This window comes from Passer montanus, unplaced genomic scaffold (genome assembly GCF_014805655.1).
Source record: "Passer montanus isolate IOZ18808 unplaced genomic scaffold, ASM1480565v1 scaffold2, whole genome shotgun sequence".
In the NCBI taxonomy this organism is placed as follows: domain Eukaryota; kingdom Metazoa; phylum Chordata; class Aves; order Passeriformes; family Passeridae; genus Passer; species Passer montanus.
This window is the reverse complement of record NW_024366591.1, coordinates 17072450-17088555: the sequence shown is the minus strand read 5'-3', so window position 1 is coordinate 17088555 and position 16106 is coordinate 17072450. Positions and strand designations below refer to the sequence as shown.

The 16106-nt window shown below is 39.8% G+C and overlaps 1 protein-coding gene across 6 annotated transcripts in view; it reads right to left on the bottom strand.

The window, feature by feature from the left end:
- ADGRG6 (adhesion G protein-coupled receptor G6) overlaps positions 1-15524 on the bottom strand; it is a 111079-nt gene extending 95555 nt beyond the window's left edge. For 2 of the 6 annotated variants that reach the window (XM_039707508.1, XM_039707509.1), the window contains exons 1-2: positions 15262-15519; positions 9471-9571 (exon numbers count right to left, since the gene is read on the bottom strand). In XM_039707508.1, coding sequence (XP_039563442.1) covers positions 9471-9571; positions 15262-15263 — 103 coding nt within the window. In that variant the 5' untranslated portion in view covers positions 15264-15519. Of the gene's footprint in view, positions 1-9470; positions 9572-14756; positions 14994-15091; positions 15240-15261 lie in introns of those variants that run through there. The other 4 variants (XM_039707506.1, XM_039707503.1, XM_039707504.1 and 1 more) reach the window with 4 other exon arrangements.
- Between the last annotated feature and the right edge of the window lie 582 nt (positions 15525-16106).

Here is a 16106-nt window from a genome sequence, read left to right as displayed (position 1 = left end):
AAAAGATTTATGCAGCCAAGCATTTTCTTCCTAAGATTTTGAGTTCAGCTATTGATTCTATGATTAAATGGCCACTAATTGAATTTTGTTAAGCTCTAAAAAAATAACAACTTCAAATACTTTTGTTGAAGGTAATAGCCAAAGGAGTCAGTAAGCACAGGAGTTGTGTGAAACAGAATACTTGCATCACATACATCAACATTGCCAATAAATAAGGAAAGAAACCCACCCAAAACTAAAGACAACTATACCAGATATTATTTGTAGGTGACTTCTAAGTTACTAGATCTTGGCCAATGATTTAGAAACTTATCATTTGTTATTACCCATATGAAAAATATGTGTGTATTTTATTAGAGAGGGAGTGTATACATAGAAAGATGTTTGCCTTTTTAATCCTCAGTAGTATCTTTTGATTGCCATGTGACACCGGAAGGACAAATTTATTATTCTACCAATGCTACTTCTGACTTTTTGAGTTCCCCAGAGACCTTTCCAGGAATGAAGATGGGTTAAATGCAATTCATTTGTATAGTAGTGAAATAATCACTTAACAATTCCTCATATTGCTATGAGACAGACAGAGGGAAGGCCTGACTGGTGGCATTTCTGATATACAATGCCTTTGCCAGTTCCAATGGCAAGATTTTAGCAGAAGCACAACCAATTCAAAATATGATCAAAATACTAGACATCACGGAAATGGTATACTGACAAAACCTGACTGGTCAAAGAAAAAAAGAAATACACTTTATAAGCCAGTTATATAATAAGAGCAGCTAGTGCACATCTGATGTACCCGGCTTACTCACGTGAGGGAGGGGGCCCATCATGGGTATTGTTATGCTTCCTTTAAGTCCCTTTATCAGTCAAACAATTTTTTTTTAAAACTCCACAACTTCTAACCCATTGTACAAATTATGTCGTTTTTCAACACCAGCATTTTGCCCTTTTATTTTTGTGTGTATATTACCTACATACATGAAATATTATGGTTCTTTAAACCAAAGCTAAAGCCCAAGATAAGTTAATACCACTTGAGTGATTTGTTATTCAAAATATTGGATGGGTGGACACCCATACCCAGAATAAAATCTCTCAGTTATTTTAGATTTCATTGCAAAAGACACACGACTGTTCCTTTCTGTACTTTTAACAACTCATCAGACAAGTGATTTCAGGATTCTCTGTCCACTTTCAGTTTCTGCAAAGTGCAGTATAATATGTGACTATCATACTTTGGATATGGAAGATATTTAGACAGAATCAGAAGAAGAAAAAATATTCAAAATTTAAACCCATTTATAGACTTTTCCTGTAAATACAAGACAATGAGAAAAACCAGTTGCCACAAGCAACCACACTTAAAAAAAAAGTCACAGAGGACTGGGTCACTTGTACAAATGCCTCTGTGATAACTTCAACCATGAGGTCTTTCTCTCCACCTAAAAAGCAAGTTCTGATTAAAAAATGCCTTGAGTTTCATAGTATGGATTTGTCACTGCACAGTTCTTAATTAAAAGAGCTCTGAGAAGCCAGAGCATGCATCTGAACAAAACAAACTCTGTTCAAGACAGGGAGCTGGAGTTGCAGCTTTCTGTCTGACACCCGTTCAGAAGCATATTCATGAGTGAAAAAAGCTGGAACTAAAAAAAAAAAAATCTGATTGTATTGTAGCCTTTCAAAAATTACATTAACTGTGTGACAATCTTTTCATGGATCTATCCTGCCAGGTCTTGCAGATATTTATCTCTGGAAAAAAACTGTACTGGGAGACACTTGGACTGCTTTGGGGATATCCAAAAGAAAAATGGTTTCAAAAATAGGAATTTTGTCACTCTTTGAGTAATTTAGTTTCCAATACACAATTTATCAGTCTACAAGAACTTTTCACACATTAATTTCTCTTAAATCATGCCATGCTGACACTTCCATACAATATTAACTGTCTTTACATCTTAATTAATACAGCAGTGGTTTTAGAGCATTATGCAATCTGAGTTACCACTGTAGTGGCCTCTATTGTCAAATTTGACTATTTGCTACACTGGAATTTGGACAAACCAGTAAATAACTGAAAATATGTTCAGAAATTACTGAAAATGAAATTCACAGAATGGGAATTAGTAAATATCTTTGGGAGCTGAAATCTTGAGAACAATTAGCAAAATTGTTTCCAACTAACAAATTGAAAACAGTCAACATACTGTTCAAGCAGCTGTAGCCCCAGACAATAGGGAAAAAAAATAAACCAAAAAACTCCACAAAACCTACAACATGAAAGATCATAAAAGAAGAGCACAAGTTCACAGTGGTACCAAAAATATAGGAGTGGAGGTGGGTTTAGAGTGGAAAGTGGCTTGATCTTTTTCAGAGACGGCAATTGAAATTGACTTGTGTGAAAGATATCTGGAGGCCAGACTACACAGGCAGACTTCTAACTCTGAATTGTACACTTAATTTTCCTGCACTGCAGCAAGAGTTAGAGCTTAGTCTGTCATTTACAGGAACTGAGCAGTCCAACAAGCACTGAACCCAGACAAAACAAGAGGGGTTTCTGGAAACCCTCCCTTCCCTTGAAATGCATGCTTATTGAATTATAGCTGTCCTCATGGCTTTATTAAAATAAATTGTATTATCATATCTAGGGCAGGAAAAGTAGTTTTGGTTCAACGTATCACAGCAAGGGATGTCCTTCTCCGATGTAACTTATCATTATTACTTTAATATTTTTGTTAACTCTGTAGAAAATGTTCACAGTCTATAGCTAAAATACTTTATTTTCCTCCCACAGCAGAGATATTTTTTCTCTTCCATGATGAGAGAAAGAAATTCAGAAACAGTACATGTGAATAATGTAATGAGATGTTTTTCACCTGTAGAAAATGTTCACAGTCTATAGCTAAAATACTTTATTTTCCTCCCACAGCAGAGATGTTTTTCTCTTCCATGATGAAAGAAATTAAAAAACTGTACATGTGAATAATGTAATCATATATTTATCATACACAGTCACAATTTCCTCACTTTTTTCAGATTATTGAAAAATAAAGATCATATATTTTTTCCTCATTTCAGTATTGTATATCTATCTCAGGCATCTCTGTGTTGTGGTTGTGTGAAAATGTAAATGTTAACATTTCTTTATCAGAAAGTGATAACTGAGGCCTTGATCTAGCAAGCATTACATGTTACAAAAAGCAAAAAGCTTGTGCAAAAAGCTTAAGCAATCCCACTAAGTAAACAAATATTATGTTCTAGCAAAAATAATCATGGACGTTAAAATAAGCATCTAAAATCTGCAAGATCAGCCCTTCTGATTAATTGACAAATGCTGACTTTACAGTGGTAATTACTCACTTCTAAAAAGTCCATCAGGATATTAAATAAACCAATTTAATTACACACCATTAATTGTGATACCTATTGAAATGCACATTACACAATTGCTAGGAACTGTATGTTAGGAACTTTAACATAAAGTTAAAGGAAAACTTCTATTTCTAGTTAACACCTTCACTTCATGATACAATGCTCCTCACAATAGTAATCCACAGGAGAAAAAATGTGGTATTCTCAAAGACTCAGTTTTTCAATAAGACAGAAACACATCTTTTAAAATTTTCATTCACTTTATTGAGAGCAAGTGACAAATAACATAATTTTTTTTTTAAATCACATAATGACCTCTATCAGGGCAGCCTCTTGTAAAGCACAGTCCAGATGGCCACAAGTCATCTTGAGCCTATTTTTGGATATACTGCTAAGGTAGGTACTTTTATTATGTGTTGTGATAAATGGTATTGACAAATATTTAAGCTTCTCTGAGCTATGGGTTTTTTTTGTTTTGTTTTTTTTTTTTTTTTTTTAAATTTCTAACAGTGAACAGAGAAAAGGAGGCAAAAATAAACTATAAATAGATTCTAAAATAATGCAGGTCGTAAATGTTGGACCTTCTATGACAGGTTGTTCTTGCTTTGAAGGCATACTGTACATAGAGAGGTACATTATTTAGCCTTTGTTCCAAGCAGAGACCCTGTACAATGAGGTTGTAGTCAGCTTAGAAATGCCTGAGCACATTCCATATCAGTTTGGCTTCGAGGGCATATCAGAGGAGGGGGAAGATCACTGTGCTTTTAAGGCAGAACTGTCATGGTTAATGCAAAGAGGTTGAAACATTTAAGGAAGGGAAAAGAATTATCAACACCACCAAAAGATTACAGCTAAAAAAAGTAAACAGAAGTAATGAAGGGCAGGTTCCTGTGAAATTCATTTCAACAGTAATTTACTTTTATATTAACAAACTGTCAACTAGGGGAAATACAAGAAAGACAACTACCAACTTTTTCTCTGCAAGATTTGTATGAACAGAAATTCTAAACACATGCCTCAAGCCAGAAAAAATTTAGATATTAAACAGAACATAAAAGAGATAGCTTATTATATGTTTTGTTTAAGCTAAATTAAAATATATATAAAAAAAAACCTGACAGAGAAAGAGGAAATAATAAAAAAAACCTTAGAGCAATTCATTAAATACATAGATTCCTTCTGACTAATCTCTCAATTACTCATGATTTATGTATGCCTCTGTAAGGAAAGACTGCCAGACTGAATATTTTTTCCAAACTTTTTAAATTTCCTGATGTTTTCCATAACTTTCAGAAATAAGAATTTCCATGCCTGAGTCAGGGACAGAACTATCAGTCACATTTACCCTGCTCAGCAATAAATGCACACCCGCTCCCAGCTCTGGGATGCCATGAGAGGAGTTTGATAAAGCACCAGTAACAACTTTGTAAAACCACCCCCTGCTGTACGTGAGGATTGTGCCGACCGTCTGGGCTGATGCCTTGGCACTTGGATTCTTGCTCTGCACATGGTAAGAAGGAGGAAGATAAGGGAATGTGCTGACAACCACTTCATCATTTGCCCACTGATAGGATCTTTGGCCCCTGTCTGGGGTAGGCAGCTTGAGATCTGTGGTGAAAAAACCACACTTCCTGACTTGGCTGTGCCAGATAAAGCCCAATCCATTTTCACTGTGTCACCAACTCTTGCTGCTAGTGCTGGTGGCATGAGCAGTACTTCCCACCATACTGACTTCCCATCTCTTATTAGGCTTCTGAACCCACAGATTCACCCTGAAATCCTCCCATAAACAAGGGAGGACTTTAATCTCTCCTTTATCTACACAGACACAATTAAGGAGCATAACAGACAAAGATGATCTCATACCATGGATCATCATCAGACATGTGGGTGAAGGACCTGCCTTCAGATTTTTTTTCCTCAATGAATTAAATAGAGAAATTTTGCTTTGAATCACCACTAAAATTAAGATTCCAGGGGCTGTAACAGAATTTAAATTTACACTTTGGTGAGCTCCTGAGAATTGATTAAACTGCTCTGAGGACGTGGAAATGTGACACCAGTGCACTTTACTGATGGATGACCAAAGGACAAAGGTTCATTCTGGCATTAGCTACAGCCACAGTAATTTTCTGGTAACATCAGCATGGAGCATAATGCAGAAATAGTGTAGTAAGAATCACAGATGTCCTCATGGCTTTATTAAAATAAATATTTTTCACATTCTGAATAAAACTAAATATGGTTGCACAGCAGTCAAAACTTGAAATATTTATTGACTCTTATGTAATTATAAGTCTACTAAAGACATAAGAAGGTGAAAACTCTTATGAGGATGCTGCCATCTCCTCAAATGTTCAAGTGTTCAAAACTCTGAAAGTCCAGTGCTGACAAGACACTTGATAACTGGACTGGAAAATAATAATGCAAACTACAATCTGCATTTAAGGTCACTGAGAGAACTCCAGTTCTGCTCCTGAGTTACTACAGAGAGCACAGACAACTCCAAAAGACAGCACAATATTGAAACAATAGACATTTTATTATAACAGCAGAAAACCAAAAAAGCAAGGGGGGGGACTAAACTGAACGTTTTTGTGATGTTACACACACCTGACACAACTGATTTTTCCTTTCCATACTGAACTGCAGCTTCTTTATGTCAAATAAATTGAAGCCACTGTGACAGGACAAACAGCAAAACAAATTTTTAGACACAGGAAAAGCACTGTTGTACTCCAAGACGTGCAATTTCCAATGGGTCTTCTCATTTCCCAGACTTTTAGCCAAAACAGATTCTACAGGACGATGATTAAGAAGGAACTATAGATATTAGGGAAGTCTGGAAATTATATAATGTATTTCTCAGACCCAGGGAAAGAGTACTGTAGATTTAAGCCATTTCTGGTAGATATTACTATACATTTCCAGGGACTGGGATTTCCCAGTCTTTCTTGATATCTATTTCACTGCTGTCTAAACCTTTTGATGAGATGTCCTCCCCTCATTTATCTTCTTGTAATTTAAGCCCACTTATTTTTGCCCTTTCAACTTGAAAAGATCAGTCTATCCTTTCTCACTGCACCTACCTCCATAAATTTTCTCAGTTCTTTCTCAGCATTCCCTCTTTTGTCTATTACTGACCAAAAAATCTTAGCTCTTTCTGTCTGCCTTCATTAGTCACATTTTCTAGAACTCTGTTCATTCCATTTGTTCTCTCCTGGGCTCTCTGAAATGAATGAAATGTACAAACAAAAAGTTAGGAATATCTATCCGAGTCTCCTATAAAAGCAGATTTAACTAATTCTGTTTAAAATGCCCTCATTCTGACATGCAGCCCTTTCACTGGAAGACAGGCAAGCTGTTTACAAGAGAGGAGAGACATACACTCATCACAGGAAAACTGAGGCACAGCTAAATGACCCACTTAAGACTATCAGGGACATCTACCTCAGACAGGAATGGAACCCTGAGAAGTTACTAACTGAGCTGTGCAGTAACTTCCCCCTGACCCACAACACATAACTTGAAGCCAGTGTGCCTAAACTTTATGGCTGATGAGTTCTTAACTAAAGTACATGCTATATTTTTATCATTTCTTCCTGTTAATAATTTCTTTATATTTCAAGTGTCACAACCCATCCATTGATTCCTTTGAGATATCAGACCTATACTTTTGAAATGCAATCCACTTGTGGACCTGCTTTTCAGTACCTTACCAATCTGTGGCTGAATATTCTTTCCACAGATCATCTCACTTTTGTTCTAAGTTTTCTGCTGTGTAATCCCTCTCCTAAACTTTGTTTCTGAAAGCAGGTCCAGTACTGTAGTTTTCTTCAAACTAAACTATAAAATTATTACTTTTGCATTTTACCATGTCACAGTGTTACTGATATCTTTATCCATATGAATAGCCCCTTAAATAATCCATAAAACCTAGACCTGATGATCTTAATCCCTTGCTAGTATGTAACCTCCTCTGGGCGAAGCTTAATAAGCAGCAATAGCTTTCTAAGCTTACAGCTCACTAGAGAATCTGGATGAATGTCAGGTTTTTATGAGATTTCTACTGCAAATTCAGTCAAGCTTAAGCTGCCAGAGAGATTATGAATACCATATGAATCCACAGCCAAAGTGACCAATACCTTTTAAGAACATGAAATAAAAAATGCAGGAGCAGCAGTGTTTCCTGCTTTGTCTGTCTTACTCTATTAGAAAAGTCAGATGAAAAGACTCCATTTTGCAGCATAACCTATGCTTTTACATCAACATAAAAAGAAATATGAACCCTGAGGGTCTACAGGCAAGTACTGCCAAATGACAGGTTCCTGTAAAGGTAAAAGTCTCATTTTCATTTCAGTTGAGTATTAACAGCAGATGACCTATCATCTCTTTCACTACTGAATAGTAAACTCTTTCTATTGAACCTGGGCATTTCCAGTGTACTTTATTTATCTACTTATGAGTCAGGCCAACAGGGAAATATTTTTCCATTTATTGAAAGTTTTGTAGATTTCAAATATATTCCTGTGGAGGCAAGAAAGGAAAAGCCCCCACAGGGATGCACTTGAGATTGGAACACTTTGGCTGCTTTTATCAACCACTGACACCAATAATTTTATTGCTGAAGAAGTTAGCCATGGGCATATATGATTTTATGGAAGTGTGTCCTGGAGTTTGGCACAGGGCTTTTGACCTTGTTCAGCACCAGCACAGCTAGCCACGGTGCAATTAGCTGAATGCACGGCTGAATTTGTGGTTGGCTTTCTCTGTCCTCACAGCACACTGACTGGGACCTTCTGGCTCACAGGGCTTAGGTTGCTGTGCCACCTGCACTTTCAGTTATCAATTATCTGTTATGAAGAGGAATTAGCAAAGGATAATAACTTTGGCATCCTGGTGTTCTAGCCACCAGGTAACAGCACACAGCAGATGTAAATTACAGGAGGTTTTGCTGATTTACTTTGTACTAAGAGTGGCAGCTGCATGGCCCAAGATCAAGTATGGGCCAGGAACACGGGGACACAAAATCCATCGGTCAATGAAGCCACAGGTGACAGCAGATCCTAAATGCATTTCTGGCTACAGTTTAATGGAAATGGAAAACACCTATTAAAGTGACATGAATATGGAAAGTGCTACTGCACAGTGACAACATTGTTTTGTCTCTAAAAAAAAGTGCAGGTTTAAAAATTAAAAAAAGCACTTTTTTTAAAAAGGAAAAACATTACCAAAGAAGTTAGAAGCCCTTTCTATATATAAACAATCCTTTTTTCCAATGGCAAGCTTGTCAAAGCAAAACTACCCATCTGATACAGAATTAGCTGGGCACCACAAGTTGCTCCAATTTTCATATGCTCCAGAATAAACTCCAGACATCTTTTTTCCAGCAAAGCAGCTGGATCTCCTAAAATACTTTGCACTTCAGTGGTTAGGACAAGACATTACTAAATGAAATCTCTCATTCATATGTTTAAAGAAAACAGTCAGAATGTTACATTATGCTGTGTTGAAGTGTCACCACAGATCAAGATGATGTCAAATTTAAACTCATGATTCTTTACAGTGTAGAGTTATCTTACATATAACGTGCATATACTTTGCTGAGCAATATTTCTATTATTTGAGTCATAAAAGCTTTTAAAAATAAGAAGAACACTCCAGATATTTCACCACTTCGAACTACAGTGAAGGGTTATTAAATACACAACCTGCAGGCACAAACAGTACCGTGAAAAATGGAAGAACTACACGATTACCCACAGAATTTCAATAACTAGAAGAAATTCAAAAGAGGTAGGCATTAACAAGGCAAACACAAAGAAAGAACAAAATTAAAGAATTCAAAGAAGAAATTCAAAAGGAAAAAATAGTAACAATTAATAACAGCACAACTGTAAAAAATGGCAAAAATAAAATTCAGCAGTAGCAGAACACAGGAACCAAGCTATAAAATCACAAATAGTGATCATAATGCATCAATTTCATCAAAGTGTTATATTGTACAGAATTCAGCCATACATAAGCATAGTCCTTGGTTATTAAAACTTTGTCTCCTAGATCATTTATTTATGCAAGAAGATAAATTGCTGACTTACCTGCTTGCTGCATGCATATAATATATGTGGTAAACAAGCAGAGACAGTGATGCAGCTTCCATTTCCAGTGATAGCACCACATTTCACTTCCATGAGACATCCTGTGGGAAGAAAGAAAATCAACCAATTCAGGGAGTTTTACAAGACAAGAAAATGAGGAAGACTGTTGTCAGTCAAACTAGTAACTTGCAAAACAGTAAATAATGTAGCAAAAATTATGGATGGCCCTAGTACTGCTTAAATGGAGACAAAAGTCTGCTAAAAAGGGTCAGAAATTATGTTGCCTGGTTCTTAGCAGACACTAAAATGGAAGACTGGTCAGCATTGGGCTTCTAAGCAGATAGATGTGGGTTGTATTTTAGTAAGAGAAACAAGAAGCACTCTGAAAGAGTTAAGTTGTAGGGTTTTTTTGAAATAGGAAATTTTACACATATAAACGCATTTATTCTATTTAATTATACATAATAAATACATCATTGTTATTCACTAAATAATGATGGTAGATGATAATCTGCCTCTGCCCTTAACAAAGCTTTCCATTTTTCAGTTCTAATGTTTTGACAGCTATGATATCTTCTGCTGACAACTTTTATGAAAATCCTGAAACTTTCCTTGCCAAAATCTAGGAGCTCACCTGTGCTGCCAGAGGAGTCAGGGACATCCTGATTATTTTATAAAATAAATGCAGTTATAGAAAAGTCTCTACCAGTTACAGCTGGAAATTAAATTTTTCTTTCCCTTGCAGACTAGAGGATATTTAACGGCTAAACCAAAATGCTTCCTCCATTGTGGGCAGAAAAGGAAGCAAAGCTCTTAATAAACTTCTTTAACTTCTTTAGACCTTTAATCATGCATCCAAAATGAATGGTGTTCCACTACATTCAAATCTCATTTTATTCAACAAGTTAGCAGCAAGCAAAAGGAAGTAACAAGTAACGAAATACAACATGCATTATTTTGACCAACTCCTTCCTCTCCTATTTGGTGATGATAACTGGCTTTTGTTCAGTAAGATATTATCTACCTATACTGAGGTAGATAAGAACAAAACTCTTCCTTCTTTTCCATAGATATTGCTGTAAATACACCAAAAGCTGGGGACAAATATAAAACCTGTTCCAGTGTAAGCTTCTGTTTATTCCCAAAGTGGAAACCAATGCAGCGAGATAAACCACTGTAAAGGAACAAGTAATATTTCAGCTTTAAAAGTAGTAATTCATCAAAGCAATCTTGTGGGCTAGATGCCAATGGGCCCAGGTAAGTGACACTTCAGCAGACTGCTGCAATCAGTTAGGCTTCCCCTGAGTGCAGTGTTACACAGCACAGGTATCTGATTACAAAAGAAGTTCAGTCCTTTGTGGGTAGTTGTATCAAATTAGGAATCTGAAGCAGATTTATTTTTTCTGAGATACTGTAAAGTCAAACTTAACAAGTGCTGAAGACAAGCTCAGAAAACATGGGGCTCCGAAATACAAGAATCTCTTTGATGAAGCCAGACATACAAAATAACTGGATTAGCAAACAATAGAATTATTGTCCTTCCACTTAGTGATCCAAAAATCCCTATTAAAATCTCAAACAACAGAAAGCTGAGGTTTTAGAACTGTTACTTTCCAATGTATATAATTCATAAATCCACAAAACTTTAATATTAATTTAGAAAATTGAATTTGAACAGAAGTCCTTTGAAGACATGAAAACAGTGACACATGCAAACACATACAGCATATATCTATACTCACAGAGTGGGGAAATGGAAATGTTGGGGCTAACAGCATGACACACCAGGGATATAAAAGAATTTTCCTGTTCCTACAGACAAGCTTGCAGGTACTAATGACGCACATGACATCCTGCTGTTTAATCTACCAATGCAAACTTGTAGAAGCAGTTGCATTACTGGCTTTTGTTGCTGGTTTATTTTGAGCAAGCACATTCAACAGTTATCAGACTAAGAAACAAACAATTATTTATTAATTCAGAATAAATCTATGTTGATTTCCATCAAACTGATAAATTGTCTGTATCATCACTTTTGATATCTCTGTGAGCTCAGACAAAGGTTTTGCTCATTTAATAACTGGAGAATCCAAAAGACCACATTTGAGGTACTCAGGGAAAAAATAACATGACAAGCTTCTGCTGCTTAGGTCTGGTGTGAATGTATCCAGTCACATTTCCTCTAGTGCCTTTTTGAAAGAACATGAAATTCTATGTTAGCCTGAAAGAGGTATTTAATTTGGCCAATTTCTATTTGTTACTGTTTACTTGCATTGCGGTAATGCTTACAAACCAGTACTCCATGGTACTCCAGAGTGATAGTTTATATATAGGCTGTTTCCTCACCCTCACCCATGTAAAAAGTGCTAGTCAAGAATGATTTCAAGAACATGGATAAGCAACAACAGAGCAGAGCACAAATTAGTGCAAATAATAAGGCAGAAAGGAGTAGCTACAAAGACTTTTCCTCAGAGTGAAAAGCTAGATAATTACATAATTGCTATTAAAAAATACAAAATTCTCCACCAAAATAAATAAACAAAACAAATATATAAAAAATAGCAAACTGTCTTCTCCACTTCTTCATCATTGAAGGACAAAACAATTCTCTTTATACCACATTGTCTCAGTTGACAAGGAAAGGTTTATCAAACTCTGACAAGAATGAACACAGAAGCGCACGCTACCAAAACACTCCACTAATGTGGGCACCATGAGTCAGATCTGTTTCTCTTGGAGAGGACTGCTGAAGAACTGTTTTACAAAGTATGACCACTAGCTGAGTGCTATAAATTAGTGAGGAAATAAGTTATTTATATGTTCCTAGGATCTTGCAGAGCCAAAAAGTCAAAATTCAGAAAGCTGGCTTTTCACAGCCTTACACTGTGATGCGTAACACTCCTGTTCACACAAGAAGTTGTCGGGGATGGAAGTCAGATAACACACTGCCAACAAAAAGGCTTCTTCCACAACAAAATCCATCTCTGATATTTTTATAATTTGACATTTCAGAAAATTTTGATAAGGTGTTGTAGTAACTGATAAATACTTCCCAGGCTTTAAAAACACAACTTAGTTGCAGATATTATTCACCTCTTAGTAACCACCATATTTATTTTAAGGTTCTTTTTCTTGGTTACTAGTGTTAACCAACATTTAGAAGTGAATACAAACAGCATATGAATAATTCAACAGAAAAAATCAGCAAACAGTAATTGAATAATATTCAATAGAAAAATCAGCAAGTTCTGAGCTTGTTTATAGCTTATCAAGGAATGATATGGTCCCCTGACAGCACTGATTTGATGGCCCAAGAGACCTCTTTGGTCTTGTGTTATTATTTTAAATAGTATTAAAAAGATGCATTCTCTCATTTAATTTTCATTAACACGGAATGGACCTCAGATCAGCAATGTAGTAAAATACACCAGGAGTTTAGGTAAGCAAAGGGATGAACCCTGTAACAAAGAGACGGACCTGTAACAAAGATCTCAGAAGAGACATGGATTATTTCAGTCTTTGTCTTTGGTTACATAAAAACTGCTGAACACTGTTCATAGTGAGTTTTCTTCTCTCTTTTTTATCAGTTTAAATGAAAAATCCCTGTTCTGCTCCCAGCTGGTAACACACTAGCAGCTCTGAAGAAATCACTCTAGATTGTCACAGAACCAAAACATTTCACTCAACATATCTGGGAATTATTAGGACACCTATGGCAGGAGTACATCTACTACAGATTAATATAGTCTGAAAACAGCAACCCCTCTTAACTTTTTGGGGTATTTTGAGGGTTTTGGCCTTCTCTGGAGTCTGATTTTTCTGAAGTCAGAAGTACTAATTTTTCTATAGATGTGCATTTCCCAGTGTAGAGACTGTGTGACATGGCCAGCTATGCACTCTAGCTACCAATTCAGTCCAGTCTAGTCCACAGCTACTTTCATTTCCTATAACATAAGGAGACAATGAGCTTATTCACAATTCATTTCAGAAGAGCAAAATAGACATGTAAATTATCTAAACCATAAATGGATAGTAACTTGACACAGTTCAAGATGGAATTACTGGGAGTTTTGCTACATCCAGCTACTAAATCTTTTATTCTACATGCCAGCAGCCAGCTAGCAGGCAAAATAGCATTGCCTTTTAGGGAATATACGGCTCTGCAGGACAACATACACAAAATGTGAATAATGCTGGAGTATTTAATTTGTAGACTGTACCATCCCAAAACATGCAATACAAATTCAAATACACCATCTTCTGTGTTCAAAACTTTGTTAAAATTCCCTGGAGTAGGATGTGAATTCTGCCTCAGACATGCTGATGTGACTTTTTTTGGTCTTTGACATGTCTAAAGCTATTAAGGAAAAATGTTGCTGACGCTTTAAATTAAAAGAAAGATAACATCAATTTCACAATTTTTTTTCTCACACAGATTGTAAACAAAAATATTTTAAGCTTAATCACTCTCAAGTGGAACTGCAAGTGAAAGATGATTGCAACTCAGTTTAGTTCCCCAAGATTAATAGAGAAGTTGATTTTAACTTTGAAACCATCACTTTAAACTGTAGTACATTAATGTCTTGAAAGATTAATTACACAATACCCCTTAAAACTTTCATTTTGTTAAGCACTACTTGTTCCTAATTATTCTTACAGCCAGCTTTGAAAACACCCTCATGCTCATCAAAAGAGATGAAAAAAAAATAAGACACTGTCTTTTAATTTAAACAGTATCAGCCCTATCAGATCCATCTAAGTCCTTTGGCTTTCCTTTCAAAAGGAACTTTTCCCAGTTGCAGGCAACAAATCTGCCGGCTGTTTCAACCCAGTAGCACACTGAATCTTTAGAAACAAACAACACTAAATTTTTAGGAACTCCTGATTTCTGCCATAACCTGACGGCGCGATGTGAGAACCCCCCGCCCTTTTCACTTGCACCGATTCCCTCGGGTGCATCCCCAGGTTCTCGCTCCCGGCTGTGAACGCACCGGCGGAACGCCGAACCCCAGACCTCAGCACCTCGCCTTACCTTCGGCGAGGGACAGCCACTGAAGGAGCAATATCCCGGGGAAGGCGTCCGGAGGCCAGGGCACTGTCCGGCCCGGGGCTGGGGCACTCGGGCAGGAGGGGGAGCCCCCGGCGCCCCCGCCCGCCCCTCGCCCCCGAGGTGCGCCCCTCGCCCCGCTGCCCGCGCTGCCCAGAGTCGCGGCGGGGATGCGAATGCTTTGTGAAGCCTGCCCTGCCCTCCCGTCCCCCTTTTCCCTGCTTGCGCTGGCACCTCACCTGGAAGGCTGCCTGCGGGGCCAGGGCTCCTCGACGTGAGCGGCCGCGGCCCCGGCCCGAGAGGCTGCGGCCGGGGGATGCGGGGGCACCGCCGCTCAGGGCAGGCGGCCAGCGGGGCCAAGTGTTTCGCTACTTGTCCGCAAGCACGGGGAAATGCACCGGAGCGGTCCTAAGGACGGGGTTAGGGCGCCCTGCAAAGGCAGCGGCCGCCCGGGAGCCGGCAGGGCAGCCGCCGACGGACACGGAGCCCGGACGGGGCAGAGCCCAGCCAGCCCTGCCCTCCGAGCTCCCGGCATGAAACTTCCCCGTTTCCCCATTCCTTCAGCCCTACCTACCTGCACGGCTCAGCGCTGACATTACTCACCACCTACCGCGGGTGGTGGGAAGCGCTGCCGATCCGCCCGGGGCTCCGCGCCCCGCTGCAGCCCGCGGGGCTATCCGCGCTCCCCCAGCGCCCCGGGCGGCAGCCGCAGCCCTCGCCCCGGAGCCCGGAGAAGGGACTTACATGGTGACATTACGGGGCGGCTCTCCTCCGGGTCTCAGCAAGCATCCCCCCGCGCCGCAGCTCGCTCTGCCTCTGACCCGCTCCCTCGCCGGCTCCTCGCAAAGGTCATCGCTCCTTGCCCACCTCTCTTCCACGCCCGCGCCGATCCGCTCCTCCTCCGCCGCGATGCTTCTCCCACCCCGCGCCGCGGCGGGACCTGCCTCTCTCTTTGCACAAGTCGGGGAAACTTCGGTGCGGAGGGAAGCCGCCCCCGCCGAGGGCCGGGGCCGCCCCGCCCGCTCCCCGCGCCCCGCAGCCAGGTGGCGGCCCCGGCGCGGCCCGCGGCTGGCCCGGCCCACCGCGCTGCCGGGGCAGGACGGGGCCCGCCGAGCCGCCGCCGCCGCCGGGGCCCCAAGCGCCCCTCCGGGGAGCTGCTCCACGGGACCGCTCTGGGGAGAGGGATGCCCAGCCCCGGCCGGGAAAGGCGCTCCCCGGGCGGGCTGACACGGGCGTGCAGTGACCCGGCTCTCTGGTTAGGGGCTAGGCCAGGGGTGTGCAGCCCCCAGGCACCCCTCAGGAGATGACAGCAGCAGGCCCAAAGCCACCCGGAAAGGGCTCCAGTCAGTATGAGAACGTTAATTGAAATTAAAAAATGTTTTCCATGGGCCACCTCTGAGAAGATTCCGCACTGCGGACACCGCCCTTGCCCGTCACAGCGCCCTGAGCGTGAGCGCCTGGCAGCATCCCGGTGGCAGCAGGGCTCTGGGGACAAGCACATCCTGCACAGGGAAGCACACGTGAACTGCAGAGGGAAGCACATATAAGCCCACCTGCTCGCCATACGAAAAAACACCTGTCCCACTGTG